General features: G+C 49.5%; 2 protein-coding genes across 4 annotated transcripts; one reads left to right on the plus strand and one right to left on the minus strand.

Annotated features, from left to right (window-relative positions):
• The first annotated feature begins 1546 nt into the window (after positions 1 to 1546).
• On the plus strand, positions 1547 to 15092 carry LOC118081127 (uncharacterized). 2 transcript variants are annotated; one of them, XM_088663711.1, is made up of 5 exons: positions 1547 to 1644; positions 3127 to 4090; positions 5460 to 5574; positions 6357 to 9610; positions 13934 to 15092. In XM_088663711.1, exons 2-4 carry the CDS (start codon positions 3308 to 3310, stop codon positions 8492 to 8494), a joined length of 3036 nt encoding a protein of 1011 aa, XP_088519837.1. In that variant the 5' UTR covers positions 1547 to 1644; positions 3127 to 3307; the 3' UTR covers positions 8495 to 9610; positions 13934 to 15092. The 2 variants fall into 2 exon arrangements, with proteins under 2 accessions (XP_088519837.1, XP_088519838.1); XM_088663712.1 differs by having other exon boundaries at positions 6360 to 9610.
• LOC148687107 (zinc finger and SCAN domain-containing protein 23-like) lies at positions 11444 to 22037 on the minus strand. 2 transcript variants are annotated; one of them, XM_088664059.1, is made up of 5 exons: positions 21817 to 22037; positions 18479 to 19446; positions 16408 to 16543; positions 15525 to 15635; positions 11444 to 14371 (listed from the first exon to the last, which is right to left on the minus strand). In XM_088664059.1, the coding sequence occupies exons 2-5, from the start codon at positions 19268 to 19270 to the stop codon at positions 13875 to 13877; spliced, it is 1536 nt and encodes a 511-aa protein (XP_088520185.1). In that variant the 5' UTR covers positions 19271 to 19446; positions 21817 to 22037; the 3' UTR covers positions 11444 to 13874. The 2 variants fall into 2 exon arrangements, with proteins under 2 accessions (XP_088520185.1, XP_088520186.1); XM_088664060.1 differs by lacking the exon at positions 15525 to 15635.
• Between the last annotated feature and the right edge of the window lie 142 nt (positions 22038 to 22179).

The following is a 22179-nucleotide window of genomic DNA, read 5'->3' on the forward strand; positions in this document are numbered from 1 at the left end:
GGGAGGCAAACAGCGAAAAACCCCGCCGCGCCGCAATTTGGCTCCGGGACTGGCTTGGCGGTGGCGGGATGTTCCCGCCACCGCCAAGCCAGTCCGCAGCGGGGGCTTTTCGCCGTTTGCCTTCCCCTGGGGGAGGCAAACGGCGAAAAACCCCGCCGCGCCGCAATTCGGCTCCGGGACTGGCTTGGCGGTGGCGGGTCTTCCCGCCACCGCCAAGCCAGTCCGCAGCGGGGGCTTTTCGCCGTTTGCCTTCCCCCGAGGGGGAGGCAAACGGCGAAAAACCCCGCCGCGCCGCAATTTGGCTCCGGGACTGGCTTGGCGGCGGCGGGAAAAAGGGGAGGAATTCCTCCCCTTCTTCCCGCCGCCGCCAAGCCAAAGCGGGCTTCCCTCCGCGCCCGCTGCCGCTTCGGCTTCCTCGGGTTCCCCGAGGAAGCGCCGTCCCATGCCGGAGGTGTGCGGCAAGGCTGCCGGGGGGGGGGAGCGCTTCTCTCCCCCGCCGCCTCACCGCGCACCTCCAGCATGAGACTGGGCTTCGGAGCGGCGGTTGGCGGAGCGGCAGTTGGCTGTTCCCTGTGTCCCGAGAGCGCGGGTCCAATCCCTGTGTCCCTGGTTGTCCCTCCGTCCAATCCCTGTGTCTCTGGGGGACATGCGCAGTACCCCAGGGACACACGGGACATCTGGACGCAGGGACAACATGGACATTATTATATAGGATTGTATTTCCTGCCATTTATCCACATACAGAGCTGTTCATGGGGGGGGGGGGTTAAAGAGCTACCATATTTTTTGTGATTGCATTTTTTAAAGAAGCTGTTTTCAGTGTTGTATTTTTAATTGTCGCATTCTGCCCTGGGTCCCTAAGAGTGAAGGGCAGGTAATAAATTAAAATAATAATAGCAGCAGAAATCAATATTGGAACTCCCTGCCTATTGACACCAGGCAGGTGCCTTCACTGTAGAACCTTTGTTTTTACAAGCCTATCCAGATATGAAGGATGTCGACATGTGTTTGAATCTTCTTCCTTTTAACTTTTCGTTGTTTTTAATTATTTCTGAACCTTTTAAATAGCTGTTTTTCCTGATTTTTATTTAAAAAATAATTTGTATTCTTTCTATAAAACCACTTTGAGGGTGTCTTTTAAATTGTATGTGTGCATACAATTGTGTGCATGCACACGAAAGCTCATACCAAAATAAAAAACTTAGTTGGTCTTTAAGGTGCTACTGAAGGAATTTTTTTATTTTAAATTGTAGTGACCTGAAACATTTTGTTACAGTGGCCTCACTTGTTATTGAGTGCTCATATTGAGGGATACAAGCCATTCCGTTCCCATCACCCCACCTCTCTTTCTTTCTCACACAGCCTTAGCATCTTTGGGATGTGGATCTGGCTTTTTTTATCGTTGTCTGGAAAAGGGAAAATTATTACCGGTATTAAATTTCAGTGTGGCTGGGCAAGGGTTAAAGGCAGCGAGCGGCGGCTCCTAGAGAGGCGTGGGAACTGGGGTGGGCTGCTGGGGGTGGGGAAGGAAGGAGGGAACTTCCTTTTCCTCTTTTTCTTTTTTTTGCACCCAGAAGCTGCACTTTGAAAACAGCCAGCAGAGGACGCTTGGGATGGAGGCAGCACTTTGGAGGCTGATGAGGGGTGAGAGCAAAGATGGGGGCATTTGGGTTCCAGGGGGTAGGGGGTTGAGGTGGTCCTAAGGAAGGAAGGCAGGCAGGGGGAGAAGAGGCAGGCAGACTGGTGTTGCCTGCACGGGCTGGCAGCAGCCCTCCAAGGTTTCAGGCAGGGGGGCATCCATTCCCAGGCTGGCCTGGAGATGCCATTGGGGATTGACATTCTGCATGCCAAGCAGATGCTCTGCCACTGAGCCACACTGGTTGTGTAGAAAAATGGATCTGGGCAGAACTGGGACGCCCTTGGCCGCAGCTTTAGCTTGGTGGTTTGTTCTCTCTGCTGGTGAAATCCCCTTCTTAAGAGGAAGCCTCTCTCCTCCTGCTTGGTTGCCTATAAAAAAAATAACTCAAACAATGCCTGAGCATGTTCTTGGTTCCCACCTCTAGAATGTATAACTCTATGGTGAGATTCATAGAACCGTACAGTTGGAAGGAGCCCTGAGGATCATCTAGTCCAGCCCCCTGCAATGAATATCTGCAACCTTGACATTATCAGCACCATGCTCTAACCCAGGCATAGGCAACCTTGGCTTGACAGGTGTTTTGGAACTACAACTCCCATGATCCCTGACCACTGGCCCTGTTAGCTAGGAGTCATGGGAGTTGTAGTTCCTAAACATCTGGAGAGCCAAGGTTGCCTATGCCTGCTCTAACCAACTGATCTCGCATTAGAGCAAGAGCATGCCTTGCTTTTTGCTTTGTGGTGAGAGTCTGTTTTTAAAATATATATATGACGTTTTATTGTATTTTTAATATTCTGTTGGAAGCCGCCCAGAGTGGCTGGGGAAACCCAGGCAGATGGGTGGGGTATAAATAATAAATTTATTATTAATAATAATAATATAATTATTGTATGTTCTCATTGTACCGAAGGATCTTAGCAAATATTTCCACATTCAGAGGTAGTGTACCTCCGAATACCAATTGCTGGGGGCAGGGCTCTGCTACCTTCTGGGTCCTGCATGTGGACTTTCAAGATTGATCCCTGTTGGGCAAGGTGTGATGGATATTTAGCCTGATCTTCTGTTGATGCAGGCTAGAATAGCATTAGTGGTTTTTGCTGCTGCATTACACCATTGGCTCATGTCAAGCATGTGGTCTCTCAAATTCTATACATTTCTGTAATGTTGCTCTTACACCTCCTTTTTCTATACAGTCGTACCTTGGTTGTCAAACGCCTTGCTACTTGAACGTTTTGGCTCCCGAACACTGCAAACCTGGAAGTGAGTGTTCCGGTTTGTGAACGTTCATTGGAAGCCAAACGTATGACGCGGTTTCTGCGGCTTCCAATTGCGTGCAGGAAGCTCCTGCAGCCGATCGGAAGCCATGCCTTGGTTGTTGAATGTTTTCGGAAGTCGAATGGACTTCCGGAATGGATTCCGTTTGAAAACCAAGGTACAACAGTACTGAAAAGCCTCAAGCGCAGTAACCTTTCCTTTCTGTTCTTCAGGAAAAAACGAATCTTCCAAAGTGGGGAGAGAGCACTACAGCCTAGCTGTGTAGCTGAGGGGCTCTGAAACGTCGCCTCCTCCACCTGGTCCGCTTCTCAAAATTGGCCAAGGCTTGATGGTTGGGATGTAGGCCGAGAGTGATGCAAAAGGGCAACCGGTTGAACCAAGCCCGAAGACAAAATGGCCGCTGAGCAAAGGATGGTGTCCTGTTTGGCTCCCCACCAGTATGAGGCTGTGGCGGAGAAGGAAGTAAAAATGGAAGAGCTGGACCCAGCGGAATCCACACCACCAGAGGGGCCAAAACGCTTCAGAAAGACCCCCCAAGGTGGGACCACTGGGGAATGCCTCAGCCGGGCCATTGCGAAGCAAGCCGAGTGTGAACTGGACGATGGGTTGTTGTCCCATTGCTGGGAGGCCCAGTGGCAGGAGTTCCTGAAGACCATACAGTCTCCATTTTCCAGGTGGACCAGCTCTCCGCAGCTCCCCATTCCATTGGCTCTCTCGGAAACGTCGGCCGGGGTTTGCCAGGGCCCCCTGCAAGAAGCGGCGAGCAGGCTCCCTTCAGGCATCAGAGAGGGGTCCCCCAGGACCGACCCCTTGGATGCGCAGCCCAGAGAGAAAGCTGGTTGCGGGGCTGTGAAGGGGGAGACCCCGCACGAGGGAGAGGCTCCTGGCGCTGAAACGCGGCGCCAATGTTTCCGCTGGTTCTGCTACCAGGAGGTCGAGGGGCCCCGGGGAGTCTGGGCCTGGCTGCGGGAGCTCTGCTGTGAGTGGCTGAGGCCCGAGCTCAACTCGAAGGAGCGGATCGTGGATTTGGTGACCCTGGAGCAGTTCCTGGCCATCTTGCCGGAGGAGATCCAGAGCTGGGTGGGCGAAGGCGGGCCAGAGACCTGTGCCCAGGCGGTGGCCCTGGCCGAAGACTTCCTGCTGAGGCAGCAGGAGGCAGAGAGGTGGAAACAGGAGGTGAGGATAGTTCCCGCCACCCCACACTCTGAAGGGGTCTCAAGGTGGGGGTGGCAGCGAGCGCTTTGGTCCTTCCTCCTGTCGCATCCCAAGTCAGGTAGAAAGAAAGAAAGGCCCTAGTAGATCAGCAGATGCTACAGAAAAGAGGGTACAGACTTGGGCGATGGTTACTTCATTGTTGTTTATTTCCTCCAAGGAGCTCAAGGTGGCTGCATGGCTCTCTCCCCTCCCGTATTATACACACAAAACCCTGTGAGGTATGGTAGGCTGAGAAGCAGTGACTGACAGGTCCAAGGTCACCCAGAAAGTGGGGATTTTAACCCGGGTCTCCTGGGGTCTATTCCACCTCTCTCACCACTGTAGCAAATGGTTTGGTTGAGATGTTTCTGCCAGAAGGTGATAACGATGGTTGTCATAATAATAATAAAAGTAAGAAGGAAAAGAAGAAGATTATTTAAGATTGTTACTCGTGGAATCCATAATAATTGGCCATAATAAAGCAATAGGCAAGTATTAATGATAATACAATACTAGTACCTAATTAAAGTTAATAGTTAATAATTAAAGTTAAAGTTAATAACCAACTTATTATTTTATTATTGTGTAATGTTAATAGTACATTTGTAAAGATCAATAATGATGCTAAAATAATTTTGAATTGGTTATTTAGTAATAAATATACATTATTAATCATAGCTGCCAAGTTATCCCTTTTTTAAAGGGATTTTCCCTTATGCTGAATAGGCTTCCTTGTGAGAAAAGGGAAAACTTGGCAGCTATGTTATTAATAGTAATAATAAAAAATTAGACACCAGTAGTACAGTGTAATTGTTGATTTATTGTTTTAAAAATAGATTAATGACGTGCTAAATTATTACGGAAGTGGGGCCTGCAACAAAGTGTGAAGTGCTTCTGTTCACAGTGCCAAACTACCATGCTATCTCTCTTGGATGCTTTAGTTGAGATTCCTGCAATGCAGGGAGTTGTACTAGATGACCCTCAGGGCCCCTTCCAACACTAAGCTTTTATTATTTTATGCCCTCTTTTTCCAGGATACTCCATTTCATTATTTGCTTCTCCTCCTGCACCCTCCAGTTTCCAAGCAGAATTATTATTATTATTACTACCCCACCCATCTGTCTGGGTTTCCCCAGCCACTCTGGGTGGCTTACAGCATATCTAAAAACATAATAAAAACATCAAATTCCCAGTTCCTTGCCTCCTTAGCCTGTTTATAAACGTATATTGCTGTTATTTAAATCAATAAATATGAGTTAATTCTTTTAAAAGGAAAAGTACCCTTTGTAAACTGACCACTCGAGTCACACTGCAACACTTTGCCTCCAAACCTCTGCTTATTGCGTTTCAGGTGCTGGGAGAATTTGAGGAGGTGGCGATGAGTTTCTCTCAAGAAGAGGATGCTGGAGAGAGGCCCCACCCCAGGGAGATCAAGCAAGAAGGCCAGGAGGGGACCACGTTGCTGGGTAAGCATCTTTCACTGTAGCAGTGTGTGTCCCCCCCCAAAATAATGTATTGCTATTGTTTACCGCCCTGCGCTACTTTGGCCACCTCATGAGAAGAGAAGAATCCTTGGAAAAGACCCTGATGTTGGGAAAGATTGAGGGCACTAGGAGAAGGGGACGACAGAGGACGAGGTGGTTGGACAGTGTTCTCGAAGCTACCAACATGAGTCTGACCAAACTGTGGGAGGCAGTGGAAGACAGGAGTGCCTGGCGTGCCATGGTCCATGGGGTCACGAAGAGTCGGACACGACTAAACGACTATACAACAACAACAACCGCCCTGCGCTTCTTTGGGAGGAATTTTTCAAAATTTCAGAAACAATTTTCCAGCATTGCAGGGGGTTGGGCTAGATGACCCTTGGGTCCCTTCCAACCTTACAATTCTATGATTCGATGATGATGATGATGATGATGATACAGTGAGCTTTTCCAAGAAAATGCTTCCTCTAACAGAATTGAGAAAAGTCTAGAGATGCAAAAATGCGGGGTAGCTGGGAATTCCCCCTCCCCAGTTGTTTCTCAGTCCTTCACATCTTCTTGGCTGAATGACTCCCGGGTCTCCACAACAATAAACGTGAGGTTTTGTTCTGTGGTTTGTTTCTCCAGCAACTGGTGTTTAGAGATAGACTACTTTTGAACATGAAGGTTCCATTTAGCCATTCTCAGAAAAGGCCTGCTGGATCAGGAGAGCATACTGTCTTTTCCAGGTTCCATTTTTAACAAGCTTCTGTTTTTTATTCCAGCAGGTGATGGCTGGGAGAGCGAGGAAGAAAGGCCCTCATTTGAGGTGCCGCTGGAAAGAACAAAGCCTCGAGACCCAGAAGAGGGCTTTGGGGATCAAGACGGAACGAGGCAGGAACAGAGAATACAAACAGACAACAGTCGGAGTAATAAATCCACCCTTTGCCAGAGTGCTGATTCTGGTGAAACTGTAGCACAGCGAATAATTTCCATGGGCAAGCGGCAGTATGTGTGCAATATTTGTGGGAAAGCTTTTACTCAGAAATCAAACCTCAACAGGCATCAGAGAATCCACACAGGAGGAAAAAAGTATCAGTGCTTTAAGTGTGAGAAAACCTTTAATTGGGAGACTAGCTTTACTAGACATCAGAGATTCCATTCGGGTGAAAAGCCTTACCTGTGCTTAGAATGTGGGAAGAGCTTCAGTCGGAATGCAAACCTTATCATCCATCAGAGAATCCACACAGGAGAGAAACCGCACCAGTGCATAGACTGTGGTCAGAGCTTTAGTCATATCTCCAACCTCATCAGGCACCACAGAGTTCATACTGGAGAGAAGCCTTATAAATGCCTAGAGTGCGGGAAGGGCTTCGCTCAAAAATCAAACCTTATCAAACATCAGAGGGTGCACTCAGACGACAAACCACACAGATGCTCTTCTTATGGGAAGAGATTCAATCAGAGGCCAAACCACAACAGACTCGAAAGGATTCTGCTTGGAGAAAATGCATGCAAATGCTTCAAGTGTGGGAAGGTCTTTTCCCGGAAAGGGAACCTCCTCAGGCATCAGAGCATCCACACAAAAGATAAGCCGCATAAGTGTCCGGAATGTGGGAAACGTTTCAACCAGAGGACAAACCTTAATGCTCACCAGAGAATTCACACCGGAGAGAAGCCTTACAAATGTCCAGACTGTGAAAAAAGCTTTCGGTGGAGAGCACACCTCCTCATACACAAGAGACTACACACAGGGGAGAAACCGCACAAGTGTGGTGATTGTGGACAGAGCTTTAGCCAGAGATCCAACCTTGTGAGACATCACCGAATCCACACTGGAGAAAAGCCATACCGATGCTCAGACTGTGGGAAGAGCTTTGGTCAGAAATCGAACCTGATCAAACATCAAAAGATTCACACTGAAGACAATGCTCTCAATCCAAAACCAAACCATATTCGGCACAAAAGAATTATCACAGGAGAAATCCTGTATAAGTGTTTCAGATGTGGGAAAACATTTTCCCGGAGAGGGAACCTTCTTCGACATCAGAGCATCCACAGCAGAGAGAAACCACACAAATGCTCTGTCTGTGGGAAGAGGTTCAATCAGAGAACGAACCTCATCAGCCACCAGAGGATTCACACAGGTGAGAAGCCTTTCAAATGTTTGGATTGTGGGAAGAGTTTTCGTCAGAGCCCGCACCTTATCAAACATCAGAAAGTCCATATAGAAGAGGAGGTGTCATACAGAAGTTCAGATTGTCCGGAAAGTGTAGATCCAGGGTTGAATCCTAGCAGACATGAGAGAATTGAGGTGGGAGAAACCCCGTACGAATGCCTTAAGTGTGGGAAAATATTTAATTGGCAATCAAACTTTATCAGGCATCAGAAAATTCATGCTGGCGAGGAGCCTCACAAATGCTCTGACTGTGGGGGGAAATTCAACCAAAGGAAAAACCTCATTGCCCACCAGAGAATCCACATGAGAGACAAGACCTACAAATGTCCAGACTGTGAACAGAGCTTCACGTGGGAAGCTCACCTTATCATCCATCAAAGAATCCACACGGGAGAGAAACCCCATAAATGCACAGAGTGCGGGCAGAGCTTCAGCCAGAGGTCCAACCTTATCCGACACCAGAGAATCCACACGGGTGAGAAGCCCTACAAATGTACAGACTGTGGCCAGAGTTTCAGTCGGAGAACGCACCTTGTTGTACATCAGAGAACGCACACAGGGGAGAAACCACACAAATGCCTGGACTGTGGGCAAGGCTTCAGTCAAAGGGCGCACCTTACAGTGCATCGGAGAATCCACACAGGGGAGAAGCCCCACAGGTGCGTGGACTGTGGGCAAGGCTTCTGTCAAAGATCGAATCTTATCAGGCATCAGAAGACCTATGCCTTCGAGAAGAACAAATAAGAGATGCTTCCATTGTAGCCTGTGCTGTCTTAGCCAGTCAGAGAACCACTGGGGACAGGGCCAAAACCATTATATAGCGCAGGCTGAGAGAGTGACACTTTTACAAAACCTCCAATATTGCTAGGCATCTTGGCAGGAACAGAGACTAGGAGGCCCTGCCTGCACCCAGAAAGTTGGGTGAGGACATGAGACCTCTCCTCCAGCTCCCCTTCCTTCTTCCAAGCCTTGCAAAGTAGCGACAGCAGCCAGTGGCTTGCGATGGACCAGCTACACTTGAAGAGAAAAGCATCTGGAACCCATTCCGACTTGGGGGAAACACCCGAGGCAAGGACCAGGGAACCCGTGGCCCTCCCAGATCCTGCCAGACTCCAACTCCCATCAGCCCCAGCCAGCATGACCAAAGTTCTCGGGGAATGATGGGAGTTGTAGTATTGATGTAAAAATTTTCTGAGACACCGTTAATGGAATCTTTCAAGGAGTTGGAGATGGCGTTTATAAGTGGTCCATGTTTCACAAACATACAGTAAGCTTGGTAGTACAGTAGCTTTGTAAACAAGCATTTTGGTTTCCCTGCAAATGTCCCAGTCCTCAAACATTCTGCACTTCAGTCGGGAGAAAGCCGCACACGCAGAGCTCACACATCACTTGGGAAGACAGGCGCACTAATATCAGTGTACTGGAGGAAGCAAAGATCACCAGTGTTGAAGCAATGATTCTTCAACCTCAACTTCGTTGGACTGTTGTGCGGATGCCTGATGATCGTCTTCCAAAGCAACTACTCTTCCTCTTCCTGGAATTCTGTGTCTCCTCCGGATCCAGCCCTCTTTCTTTCCAGTGGGACACCCCAGGTACCCAGTGCTAGCTTTCCCAGATAAGACCCCGTCTTTGCCTCCTGTCCCCTCCTTCCTGTTCCTCCCCAACATGCCCTTCTTTCTCTTAGAATGTAAGCCTGCGGGCAGGAGACCGACTTCTCTCTTTTGCACCATTGTACAGCACCTGGCACATAGAGGCACCTTTACAAAACAGCAACCCTAAGAATAAATGCACCGTGCTTAGAAGGCTGGAGATTGTTCAATTATTCAAGCGAAGGGAATCGAGAGACATTTGACTGTGCAGGTGAGCTCGCTGCTAAAAGTGACAAAGGTTTAGGGATGATATATGACACCATCGCGACACATGCGTCTTCATCCAGTGGCAGCCTAGAGCGTGGAGATAGAGACGGGGGGAACTGTATGATGTCTCAGCGAGAGAGCACCTGCTTTGCACGCAGAAGGCCCCGGGTTCAATTCCTGGCATCTTCGCTTAGGGCTATGAGAGACTGAAACCATGGAAGGCTGCTGCCAGTCAGTGCAGGCCGTACTGCACTAGATAGACCAATGTTTTTAGCCTGCATTTGGCTGATTCCTACGTTATCACCCCATGCCAGTTATTTTTTTGCCCCATTCATATGACAGGCTTTAACCAAAGGATCTCAAGTGTGCAGGGCCGGTTACAAGAAATAATAATGGTAATAATAATAGTAAAAATAATAAATATTATTTATAGCCCACCCATCTAGCTAGGTTTCCCCAGCCACTCTGGGCGGCTCCCAACAGAATATTGAAAACACCAAACATTAACAATTTCCCTGAACAGGGCTGCCTTCAAGATGTCTTCTAAAAGTCAGATAGTTGTTTATCTGTTTGACATCTGAATGTAGGGCATTTCACAGGGCGGGCACCACTCCTGAGAAGGCCCTCTGCCTGGTTCCCTATAACCTCACTTCTCGCAGTGAGGGAACCGCCAGAAGGCCCTCGGAGCTGGACCTCAGTGTCTGGGCTGAACGATGGGGGTGGAGATAAATAAAATATATTTTATTTCTGCTATATATTTTGGAAAGTTGTTTATCCTCTACTGATCTGGACACATTTGGATATCACAGCCAAATTTTGCACAAAATTCCTGAAAGGACAGAGCAGGGTGTTGTGTAGGGATACCACTGGACGCCATTTTGAATCAAGATGGCAGGCTGAACCTTTCAAAAATGAAGACGCTTCTTCAGGTATACTGGGTCAAGGGAGTTTAGGGCTTTAAAGGTCAGCACCAACACTTTGAATTGTGCTCGGAAACGTACTGGGAGCCAATGTAGGTCTTTCAGGACTGGTGTTATATGGTCTCAGCGGCCACTACATTCTGGATTAGTTGTAGTTTCCAGGTCATCTTCAAAGGTAGCCCCACATAGAGCGCATTGCAGTAGTCCAAGCAGGTAGGGTCTCAGCCTGCATACCAGATGGAGCTGGTAGACAGCTGCCCTGGACACAGAATTAACCTGTGCCTCCATGGACAGCTGTGAGTCCAAAATGACTCCCAGGCTACGCACCTAGTCCTTCGGCGGCACAGTTACCCCATTCAGGACCAGGGAGTCCCCCACACTACGGTATATATGACACACTATAACCAAAGACTCTCGAGTGCGCAGGGCAGGTTACAAGAAGTTACCCCCAAAATAGCATTTACACCAAAGATGCCAAGCCTTGCCTCCCTTGCTCCTTAACATTACACCTCTCCAAAAAAGATGCTCTTTTGGGTTTCGTAGAATTGTTGAATTGGAAGCTACCCTAAGGGTCATCCAGTCCAACCCCCTCAAACAGGGTCATCCCAGCTCTATCTGGAGATGCCAGGGATTGAACCTGGAACCATCTCAAATTGGGGAGAAGGGTCTGTTTCATCCTCAGGGAACATGCTGGCAAAACAGGGCATGGAAGGATTGAAAAATCACCGGCTGATGGGCAGAGACTTCAATCCTGCTCTTGGGGGGGTTGGGTCTAGGCAGGATTTCACCACCACCCTGATCACCCGGGGTTAAATCCTGCTGCTCTGGCAGGTGGCCACTTGTATCACTGTAGGGAGACTTGGAAGTCCTGAGAGATCACTAGAAAACAAACACACACTGGTGGGGAAAGGGGGAGGTAGAGTAGGCTTAATTTTATTAAATTTACATCGCTCTTCCAGCTACAAATAACCCCAGAGCTATTTACAACTAAAGTAAAAATACAATAATAAAAATCACATAAACAATATTCTAGAAGACAGTATCGTGAGAGGGCGTAATTTGTCCCACCCAGCCTAAGGCCTTATTGCCACCATAGCTCTAAAGCATCGTACAGCTTTAAACAGTTGTGGCTACCCCCAAAGAATCTTGGGAAATGTAGTTTGTTAAGAGTGCCAAGAATTGTTAAGAGACCCCATTCCCCTCATAGAGTTACAATGGCCGGAGCGGTTTAACAATCAACACCTATCATGGGAGTTAAAATTATTGGACTTAGTTGAGATGGCAAAGGTGTTTAATCAGAGAAAAATCATCAATATTTATGAAAGACTGGAAACTCGTTATAGACTTTTTACGTGGAAAAGAAAATGAACTTATGAAATCTAGGTTTGAGGATTGAAGGAAATACTGGTTTATCGAAAGTGGAATTGATGGGTGTTGTCTTGGAGTGGATGTTTTGAATAATTTTCTATATATAGAGGACAGCCTAGTGCGGCCACAGAAAATATCGGACTGTTAGTTGAGAATAATGTGTGGAGTTCTACTTCTTGGGCAAGAGTTCAAGGATGCGCCCCAGCCAGACGGGTGCTACACAGGGCCAATGAGGGGACCTGGCCTGAGAAAGAGTCTTCAAGGGCCAGAGACGGGGGCTTAGAGGCCCCCGGTTCCAAGGTTCTCCACCTCTGTTCTAGGGGGTGGCTTTCTCACGGGAACAGCTTGCTGGATCAGACCCATCTAACACAGCATCTTGTTGTCACATGAGCAAGCCTGCAAGCAGAAACTTAGCCCCACAGCAACTCTCCCCCGTCCTGCCATTTCTAGCAACTGGTATTCAGAGACATTACTGCCTCCAACCATGGCGGCAGAGCGTGGAAACGAGCAGAATTGAAGAGTTTAGGGCAGCATTTCCCAAAATTGGGACTCCAGCTGGTTTTGGACTAGATCTCCCATCATCCCTAGCTAGTGAGACCATTGGTCAGGGATGATGGGAATTGTAGTCCACAAACTGCTGGAGACCTGAGATTGGGAAACACTGGTTTAGGAGAATGTTCCGACAAAATATTTATCTAACCATGTGTTGTTGTTTTTTGGGAGGAAGCTAAGGCACAGAGGCCAAATGCCACCCTCCAATGCTCTCTACCTTGCCTGGGCACTCTCCACATGCCCCATCATCTCCCCAGCTACACCTGCTCTGACCCAGGCCATGCCCCATAGCAGCCCTACTCTCCTTGAGCGTTTTTACCTGGTTGGAATATGTCGAACTCTGATCATCCCAGAGGATGCTGGTCCATTTGGGCGGGCGGGGCCCTCGCTCGCCCTGCCTTCTTACCTGCAACCAGTCCAGAGGGTGGCATTGCCTGCCCACTTCCTCCGCGTCGCCCCCTGGGCAAAACCAGAACCAGTTGGCCTTGCCTGTCGTTGGCTCTCTGGCACCACCTACTGTCAGGCTCCCTGCAGTTCACCCCACCAGCCCCAAGGGGAAGCACCTCCCATAGGATAACCCCTCTGTCAAGGGCACTACCCAGCCAAGGAATGCATGCGGCCGATAGTTAAGTATTTATTGTCAACGATAACACAGTTGCTTCTACAGCTCTGGACACCTATGCACTCCAATCTAATGGTTAGGCAGCTATTCCAAGGAGCAGTTGCAAAACCAGGTCCCCTCCACCAGTTTATATATATTCTCCCCGATGGATTGCATGCACGCAGCTGGAGACTACGCCTACAATTTCCTCTGTTCCTCCCTTTTCAATCCCCTCCTGGTTCTGGGGGACAGTGACGCAGGAGAGGGTGTGGAAGTACCTGGCCCACCGCTTCTTTCTCCTCCCAAACCATCCTGTGCGCCAACTCCCGACACTTCCCCTTCCTCTTGCCTCCTGGTTGGTACAGATCCCCACAAACCACTGTCGCCCCCCCCCCCAGTCAGATTCCAGTCCCCCATTCCCCGGTGCAGTCGTCCGTGTCCTGCCGGTCCCTGACACCCTCTGACTTTTCTGGAAGGAACACAGAGAGGGTTGTGCGGGAGCCTATCAAAACCATCCCACTGTACAATGGAGAATTTTCATCTTCATCCCTCCAGCCGCTGTTGCAAAAACGAGGGGAAAAATGTATTTTGCCGCCTTAAAGGCTCAATCAAGTTATTGTGGGTTTTTTTTTTTTTTTGTGGATTCCAGTCTCACAAAAGCTTACGCTGCAGTAAATGCATTTTACTCCTCATGGTGGCGCCATAAGGCGTACTAGGCTTCAGTGCCTCTCTAGTCCAACATCTTGTTTGCCACAGTGGCCAACTAATGGGAAGCCCACAAACGGGATACGGGCCGCCTCCCGCGGATGTTCCCTAGCAACCGGCCTTCAGGGGCAGTGTATAGCGTCGTCATCACTAGTAACCAAATATATTCTCTGATTTCCAGGGATGCTCGCTTCTTTCCTGAACCCTTCCCCGCCGTCGGAGCCTTGGGACGACCTCCGCTCTGTGTGGATTTTCTCGTGGTTTGTTAGGATTACTCTCTGGTTAAATGTTTTCCCGCAATAGGAGCATTTATACGGCCTCTCCCCCGTGTGGATCCTCAGGTGTCTTTTGACGCTGGATTGTGTCGTGAAAACTTTCCCGCACAGAGGGCACTGCCTGTTTCCCGCTCCTTTGTACTGTCTTTGTGGAGCCGACGTTTGGCAAAGGTCGCCGGCTGGAATAGCCGTGGGTTGTATCTTCCACCCCTGCACCGGGTCTTTGGCCCACCTCTCTGCTCCCTCTTGTGGGCCGCAGATTCCTTCTTCGTTCCAACGTCCCGATTTTGGCGGGGGCGCCCCCAAAAGTTCCCCCCCCTGCTCGTGCACCAGCCTAGCACCTCCTGGAACAGAGAGGAAATTTTTGTCAAATGGGAATCTCGGAAATAGGGAAAAGATAAACGGCTGCAAGCCTGAAAAGGGGAGTCCTGCTGATAGAGGTGTCAAAAAAAGGTTATTTATGTATGCCGCTACTGCGGCCCGTGTTTTGTTAGCCCCCAAATGGAAAACGAGCAAAAGAAGAAGAATGGCAACTTAAACTAGTGGAAAATGAAATAAAAAAATTCCTTCAGTAGCACCTTAAAGACCAACTAAGTTTTTATTTTGGTATGAGCTTTCGTGTGCATGCACACTTCTTCAGATACACACGAAAGCTCATACCAAAATAAAAACTTAGTTGGTCTTTAAGGTGCTACTGAAGGAATTTTTTTATTTTGCTTCGACTCAGACCAACACGGCTACCTACCTGTAGTGGAATATGCGCAGCTTGTGGACCTAACTTATAGAATAAGACAAGAAGAAGAACATGCGTTTGAAGAAGGTCGGAAAATGTTTATTGAATATATGGGAGGAAATTGTGTGCAATTGAAAACGTTGGCAGCATTAAGATAAATTCAACAGTGTAAATAAGTTTTGATGGATGTAATAATGGAATACTGAATGGTTTAGTTTATATAAAATATGCAGGGATTTATGTTATGCAAAATGAACCATGGAAAGGGAAGAAAGGAAGTCATTGATATTTTAAGGTTGTATAAATGAATATTCTAAATTGTAAAAAAGATATATATACTGTGTGTGTGTGTGTGTGTATGAGAGAAGAGGTGCCATAAGTATTGGGATTCCACCAGCTCTTGAGGACATACCTGCGTAGACAATTGTTCCCCCATTCTCCTGATCTGAGCTTCCTTCATTAACAGCTGTTTCTAACTGCTGTACTGTTTTGATGGGGGTGTTTATTTTAATATTTTGACAGAACTGCTTTAGCAGTAGTGGGGCTCCCTGCCTTCTACCCTAACAGCCCTAATGAAACTCACCAGCCACTGCTCTGCGTGTCACCAGACTACAACTCCCATCTCAACCCTGGCAGGGCTGATGGGATCGAGAGTCCGCCAGCATGTTCCCCACCCCTGCTGTGGCCCCCTTGCACCAAATGCATTCTCCCTTGAAGTTCCCCCATCTCTAAGGCAAATCAGTCTCAAGGTTCCCCCTTCTCACCAATCTCTGCTGGGAAAGAGAGGCTCTCTCGGGGTCCTCCAGGCGAGATCTCAAGCACGTCTTCTGAGCGAGGCCCTCCTAGCTGAAAACCCTCGATGGTGCTGTTCTCTTCTGGAGACAAAGGGAGACAATACTGAACGTAAGAAAAGCCTGCTGGATCAGGCCAGTGGCCCATCTAGCCCAGCATCCTGCTCCCACAGTGGCCAACCAGAAGCCTGTGGAAAACCCACAAGCAGGATTCGAACACAAGAGCCATCTCCCCTCCTGTGGTTTCCAGGAACCTGTGCTCAGAAGTGCCTCCAGCCGTGTTGGCAGAGCAGAGTCACTGTGGCTAGCAGCAACTGATAGCCCTGAATTTGTCTCATCCTCTTTCACAGCCATCTAGGTTGGCCATTACTGACTCCGCGGTGGGAGAGACTTCCGTAGTGTAACTAGGCACTTCAAAAAAAATGTTGCTGGGAGGTCAACCATTGAGCTTCACCAGCAATAGTCTCACTTGGGAAGGAGGAGAAACAGGTGGAGGTTTGGGGAAAGCACTCTATGTTTACCCCCCCCCAAAAAAAAGCACTTATAAGAAATTTGCAGCCGAGAGCTGGTGCCTGCTTTTGCTATCGCTTTCCCCTCCTCCTGCCCCGTCTCTTTTCCTTTTGTGTCATGACTTTTGGATTCCCAAGCCTGAGGAGCAGGGAACATGTTAATATCGGTTGCCGTAAGCCCCTCTAGGAACCTTTCGAGGCCGAAGAGCAGAATTTTAAAAACTTGCTTCCAATAATAATACATCGAATAAATCATGCTGGACCAACCGCGTTTCCCTGTCCAAGATGCCAGGCTTTCTGTGAGTGGGAGAAGGCCCAGGCAAAACCAAGGACTGAGGAAGTCTTACCCAGTTGGCTGGCGTCTTGGTCCATGAGGGAGTCAACTGCTCCACCACCGACCTCCTGCTTGGGCCTCCTCAACTCCTTGGCACCGGACGGAGCCTGTTCTTCTGGTGGAAGTGGGGTGACCACCTCTGCCACAGCCTGGAAAAATAACAAGGATGAAGCCTTTTAGCAAATAAGGAGAAAAGGCTGCTTTTTTTGGGGGGGGGTGATTGGCGGACGAGGGCGGTTTTTCCTAGTCACATCTCGCCAATTTCAAATTTCTTCCGGAAGAGTAGCGTCTGGTTGAGGGCCTGTGGCAGGAGCCTGAGAAATGTTCTCTGGCACGTAGCACAGTCTCAGAAGCTGACCCATATTATCAGACTGTGCAAGCGCCACATTGAGCCCGATACGTTTTGCCCTGGTACAGTGGCTCTTCCTTCCCTTCGTCCGTGACTCAGAGGAAGTTGCGACACTTAACGTCTACTCTTGACAAACTTTTGGAGGGCCTCGTTTCACTTAAGGATGCAAGAAGAGGCCAACCAGATCAGGCCAGTGGCCCATCAAGTGCAGCATCCTGTTCTCACAGTGGTCAACCAGATGCCCATGAGACATTTGTGGGCAGGATCCGAGTGCAAGGGCACCTTCCTCTCCTGCAGTAACTGTTCGTAGCCTTGTTCTCCATGAAGCTGTCTGCTTTTGAACCTAGACCAGAACAACCCCCTCCAGAAACCGTTTCTTTCCCCCCCTTTCTTTTCCAGATTCATTTATTTTATATGGTTCATTTAAATTTTGCCCCATAAAAAATTAACATCAACAGACATCAATGGCATGTGTGCTTTTGCTTGTGACGCAAATCACTTTTGCCGTTTCTCTGATATAATAATAATAATAATAATAATAATAATAATAATAATAATTTATTATTTATACCCCGCCCAACTGGCTGGGTTTCCCCAGCCACTCTGGGCGGCTTCCGACTGAATATTAAAAACAGTACAGCATCAAACATTGAAAACCTCCCTAAACAGGGCTGCCTTCAGTTGTCTTCTAATAGTAAAATAATTGCTTATTGTTTTGACATCTGCTGGGAGGGCATTCCACAGGGCGGGTGCCACTACCGAGAAGGCCCTCTGTCTGGTTCCCTGCAACCTCCCCTCTCACAATGAGGGAACCGCCAGAAGGCCCTCAGTGCTGGATCTCAGTGTCTGGGCTGAATGATGGGGGTGGAGACGATATTTTTTTTTAATGATGAAAATGGGGGCAGAATTTAACATCCTGTGCTTTTTCTCAGTCTAACATGTCTCTCCAGAGTGTTCCCTGGGTGGCAGGAGTTTTGGATTTGCTGGGTCCCAGCTCCATTTGTGTCTACCTAGCAAACCAAACGAGACCCACTCTGTTTTATTTGGCTGAGTTACAATTAATTTGGCTTCTATTTCCAAGTTTCTGATTCATCGCTTGCATTATGTTATGGGGAAAAAATTAATAGAAACAAAATTTGTTTGTTTTTAAAAAAAGAAGGGCACCCAATAGTGAAAGGGAGCGAGTGTGTGCTCAAAGACCCCTAAGTATTTTTAAGTAGGGCCCAAGACAGCTCAGATGGTAGAGCACAAGACTTTTAAGATTGGGGTCGCAGGTTCGAGGCCCACATTAGGCGAATGATTCCTGCATTGCAGGGGGTTGGACTAGATGACCCTCAGAAGTCCCCTCCAACTCTATAATTCTAACAGGAAACTCAGTTTCTGTGGGCTGATCCTCACCCAGGCAAAGCGGTACCACTCAAGCACAAGAGGAAGACACCAGCAGACTCAAGGGTTTTAGGATTTTGCCTGCCCCATGTACAAACCCTCCCAACTTAGCATCTTCTGAGATTCACACAATGGTGTGAAGGTTGTAAGAAGCAGAATGTCTCTTCCACCATCCTGTTCTAGCAGATGCCCCAATGCAATGGCCACAAGCGGGAACCTGAGCACAACAGCACATAGCCCCACTGGCGAGTCCCAGAGGTGTGCTGTGCCTCCGCCGGTGGCTCCCCCCAACATGCGCTCAGTTCCTCTCCTATCCCAAGATTGCCACGGGCTACATGCCACGCCGTACCTGCTGCTCCTGGCTCCGAGAGGCCGCTTGCAGGAAGTCCTCGGCCAGGGCCACCGCCTGCGAGCAGCTTTCCGGGTCCTGTCCCCTGACCCAGCTCTGCATCTCCGGCGGCAGGATGGTCAGGAACTGCTCCAGGATCAGCAGCTCCAGGATCTGCTCCTTCGAGCGCCTCTTGACCTTCAGCCACCCGCGGCAAAGTTTTTGGAGTTGGCCGTAGGCCCCTCGCGGCCCCTCGGCCTCCTGGTAGCAGAAGCGCCGGAAGCGCTGGCGCTGCTCCTCCCTGCTCATGGTGTCCCCGCGCAAGATGGCTGCCTTTACTTTCCCATAATCCTCTCTGTCTTCGGCCTCCAGGCTTCGAAAGGCCCACTCGGCTTCTCCGCTGAGGGCCGGCTGGAGGCGGGCCGCCCACTCTTCCCGGGGCCACCGGCAGGCTTCGGCCACTTGCTCGAAGGAGGCCAAAAAACCCTCCGTGTCCTCCCAGGGCGTGGGCTCCTCTGGTAACTGTGGGAGCCCCCAGGCCGAGGGAGGATGAGACTCAATTTTCCTCAGGAACTCCTGCCACTGGGTTTCCCAGCGCTGAAGGGTGGCCTCTCCTGGTTCTGGTTTCACCTGGTCCGCTGGGATTTTGTGGAGGAAGCCCCAAATGCTTCCAGCCTGAAGCACACGTGGTGGTTTCCCAATTCCTGCTCCGGGGCAGGCTGGATCTTGACCCCCCGCTTTGTTCCTTGGGAGTTCCAGAGCGGGTGCGAGCCGGAGGCCAAATCCCGACTTGGGTCCCTGGTCTGCAGCCATGTTGTTCTCTCTCTTGCAAGGAACCAACTTCGCCTAGCTCCGAGATGCAAGCTCCCAAGCGCCGGTCGCGAATGATGCTGGGCCGATGGGCTGCTCAGCATCCAGCATCTGACTTTCCTTGCTCAGAGTTGGGCCAGGCTGAGCAGCAGAGCTCAAATGTGAAGCTAGATTTCTCCCTGCGGGGAAATAAAAAGGGAATGATTCCAGGATTGGAAGGGACGATGCACAATATGAAGCAAGTTGCCCCTATGCCACTGATACTGCGCTCGAGGATTGGGGGAGGCCCGTAGCTCAACGGTCCTGCTTCAAAGGGTCCCAGGTTCAAATCCTGACATCTCCAGGCAGATCTGGGATAGGCTCCCTGCCTGAAACAACGGAGAACTGATGCCAGTCAGTGTTGCCAATATTGAGCTAGATGTGCTCAGTATAAGACAGCTTCCTAGGTTTTTGCTAGAGAGAAGAATCCATTGAACATGGTGGGGCTTCGCTCCCAGCAAATACAGAATCATAGATTCTGAATAGAGACATTGGATTCTTATCTCATTATACACGATAAAGCTATTTTTAGCCATTTTAGCCATCTCACCCCTTGCTTTTTCCTGCAAGACCAATTGTAGTCGTTAACAGTCCTCAACATGTTTACCACACCTATCAGCCAATCACCCATTCCCATCACCCTTCTGAGTAATACCCCTCCCCACCCTCTCACTATATATAAGGGTCTTATGACTTCAGTTTCAGTGTATCTGAAGAAGTGTGCATGCACACAAAAGCTCATACCAATGACAAAGTTAGTTGGTCTCTAAAGTGCTACACGGGTGGCGTTGTGGGCTAAACCACAGAGCCTGGGGCTTGCCGATCAGAAGGTCGGTGGTTCGAATCCCCGCGACAGAGTGAGCTCCCGTTCCTCGGTCCCTGCTCCTGCCAACCTAGCAGTTCGAAAGCACATCAAGAGTGCAAGTAGATAAATAGGTACTGCTCCAGCGGGAAGGTAAACGGCGTTTCCGTGCGCTGCTCTGGTTTGCCAGAAGCGGCTTAGTCATGCTGGCCACATGACCCAGAAGTTGTACACTGGCTCCCTTGGCCAGTAAAGCGAGATGAGCGCACAACTCCAGAGTCGTCCCCGACTGGACCTAATGGTCAGGGGTCCCTTTACCCTTTACCTAAGGTGCTACTGGAAGGATTTTTTAAAATTTTGTTTCGAGAATTGCAAGGGTCATGTAGCTCAACCCCCTGCTATTCAGGAATCTTTTGCTCAACAAGGGACTCGAACACATGATCTAGAGCAGGGGTCAGCAAACTTTTTCAGCAGGGGGCCGGTCCACTGTCCCTCAGACCTTGTGGGGGCCAGACTATATTTTGAAAAAAAATATGAACGAATTCCTATGCCCCACAAATAACCCAGAGATGCATTTTAAATAAAACCACACATTCTACTCATGTAAAAACACCAGGTATGCCCCACAAATAACCCAGAGATGCATTTTAAATAAAAGGACACATTCTACTCATGTAAAAACATGCTGATTCCGGGACCATCTGTAGGCCGGATTTAGAAGGCGATTGGGCCGCATCTGGCCCCCGGGCCTTAGTTTAGGGACCCCTGATCTAGAGTACCGCGCTCTAACTGCTACAGTTTGGTTGGTTGTTTACACAGTTCCTAGCTGACTTTTCCTCTGGGGTTTTCAACCTTGTTGGGTCCACGGCTCCCTTGACCAACTACATTCTTTCTGCGGCATCCCTGTGGGGCTCAGGAGCCCAGATATATCCCCCCTTGCCTGCAGAGCTAGCAGCCCCTCATCCCTTTTCAACCTCCCTCCCTTGTGGAGGGTTCCCTCAGCCTCCTCTCCTCGGTCTGTGAGCTACCCCCACTGCCCCAAAGAGAGGTGCCTCCTCACCCTGCCCCACAGGGGCCTGGGAAGCACCCCCTGGCCAGCCCCAGAGGCAGCATTTGCCTGGAGAGCTTGTAGCCAGGGCGGCTGCAACAAAAACCTGTGCAAGCCTTTGGGAGGCAGAGATGCGAGAGGGCATCAGATGAGGGATGGAGGCCAGTGTTGCCCCACGGCACCTGTGACCATCATTCAAGGCACCCCAGCAACTGGCCCAAGGTAACTTAGGTAGCTTCATGGCCGAGTAGGGATTCGAACTCTGGTCCTCTCCTCCAGTTCTGCCACCCTGGGATTTCAGCTTCCATACAAGTATCGCTGTGGAGAGCCTGTGTGGTGTAATGGCTAGAGTGCTGGACTAGGACCTGGGAGAGCTGGGTTTGAATCCCCGGCCTCAGCCATGCTGCTCAATGGGTGACCTTGGGCCAGTCACTGCCTCTCAGCCTAACCTACCTCACAGGGTTGTTGTGAGGATGAAATGCGGAAGAGGAGAACCACGGAGACCACCTTGAGCTGTTTGGAAGATAAAAGGTGGGTTTATAACTGTAATAAATAAATATAAATATATAAATCCCACATTGCCCTTCAGCCATCCCACCCCCAACCCCCGCCTGTTCCTGGTTCTCCTAGACGTGCAGGATCTACCCCTTCGGGACTCACCCAGATCCAAAGCCACGTGCTCCTTCCTCCCCGCAAGGAGGGATCCCCAGACCCCCAAAGCAACAACGTGTCTTGGCAGGAAAGTGAATATAAATTTCTTATTTCTCCTGGCACAGAAAGCTGTTCTCCAGACCCCGGAGATGCGTCTCCCTGCCCTGCCAGAGCAAAGCCAGCAGCCGATCTGCCGGCGGCCCGATCCTTTGTGGCTTTACGCGGAAGAAAACGCCCTGCAAAGACTTAACTGCTGCTCGGAGTGCGTGACTTTCTGCAGCCCAAGCGAGGCGCCGGCTCAACTCCTCTCTTCCAAATATCCCTGCCTCTAGGTCTGCACCCTCCTCTCTCTTTCCCTTGCCTTGTGCATTT

The sequence above is a fragment of the Zootoca vivipara genome, chromosome 2 (assembly GCF_965207765.1).
Source record: "Zootoca vivipara chromosome 2, rZooViv2.hap1.1, whole genome shotgun sequence".
Classification (NCBI taxonomy): Eukaryota; Metazoa; Chordata; class Lepidosauria; order Squamata; family Lacertidae; genus Zootoca; species Zootoca vivipara.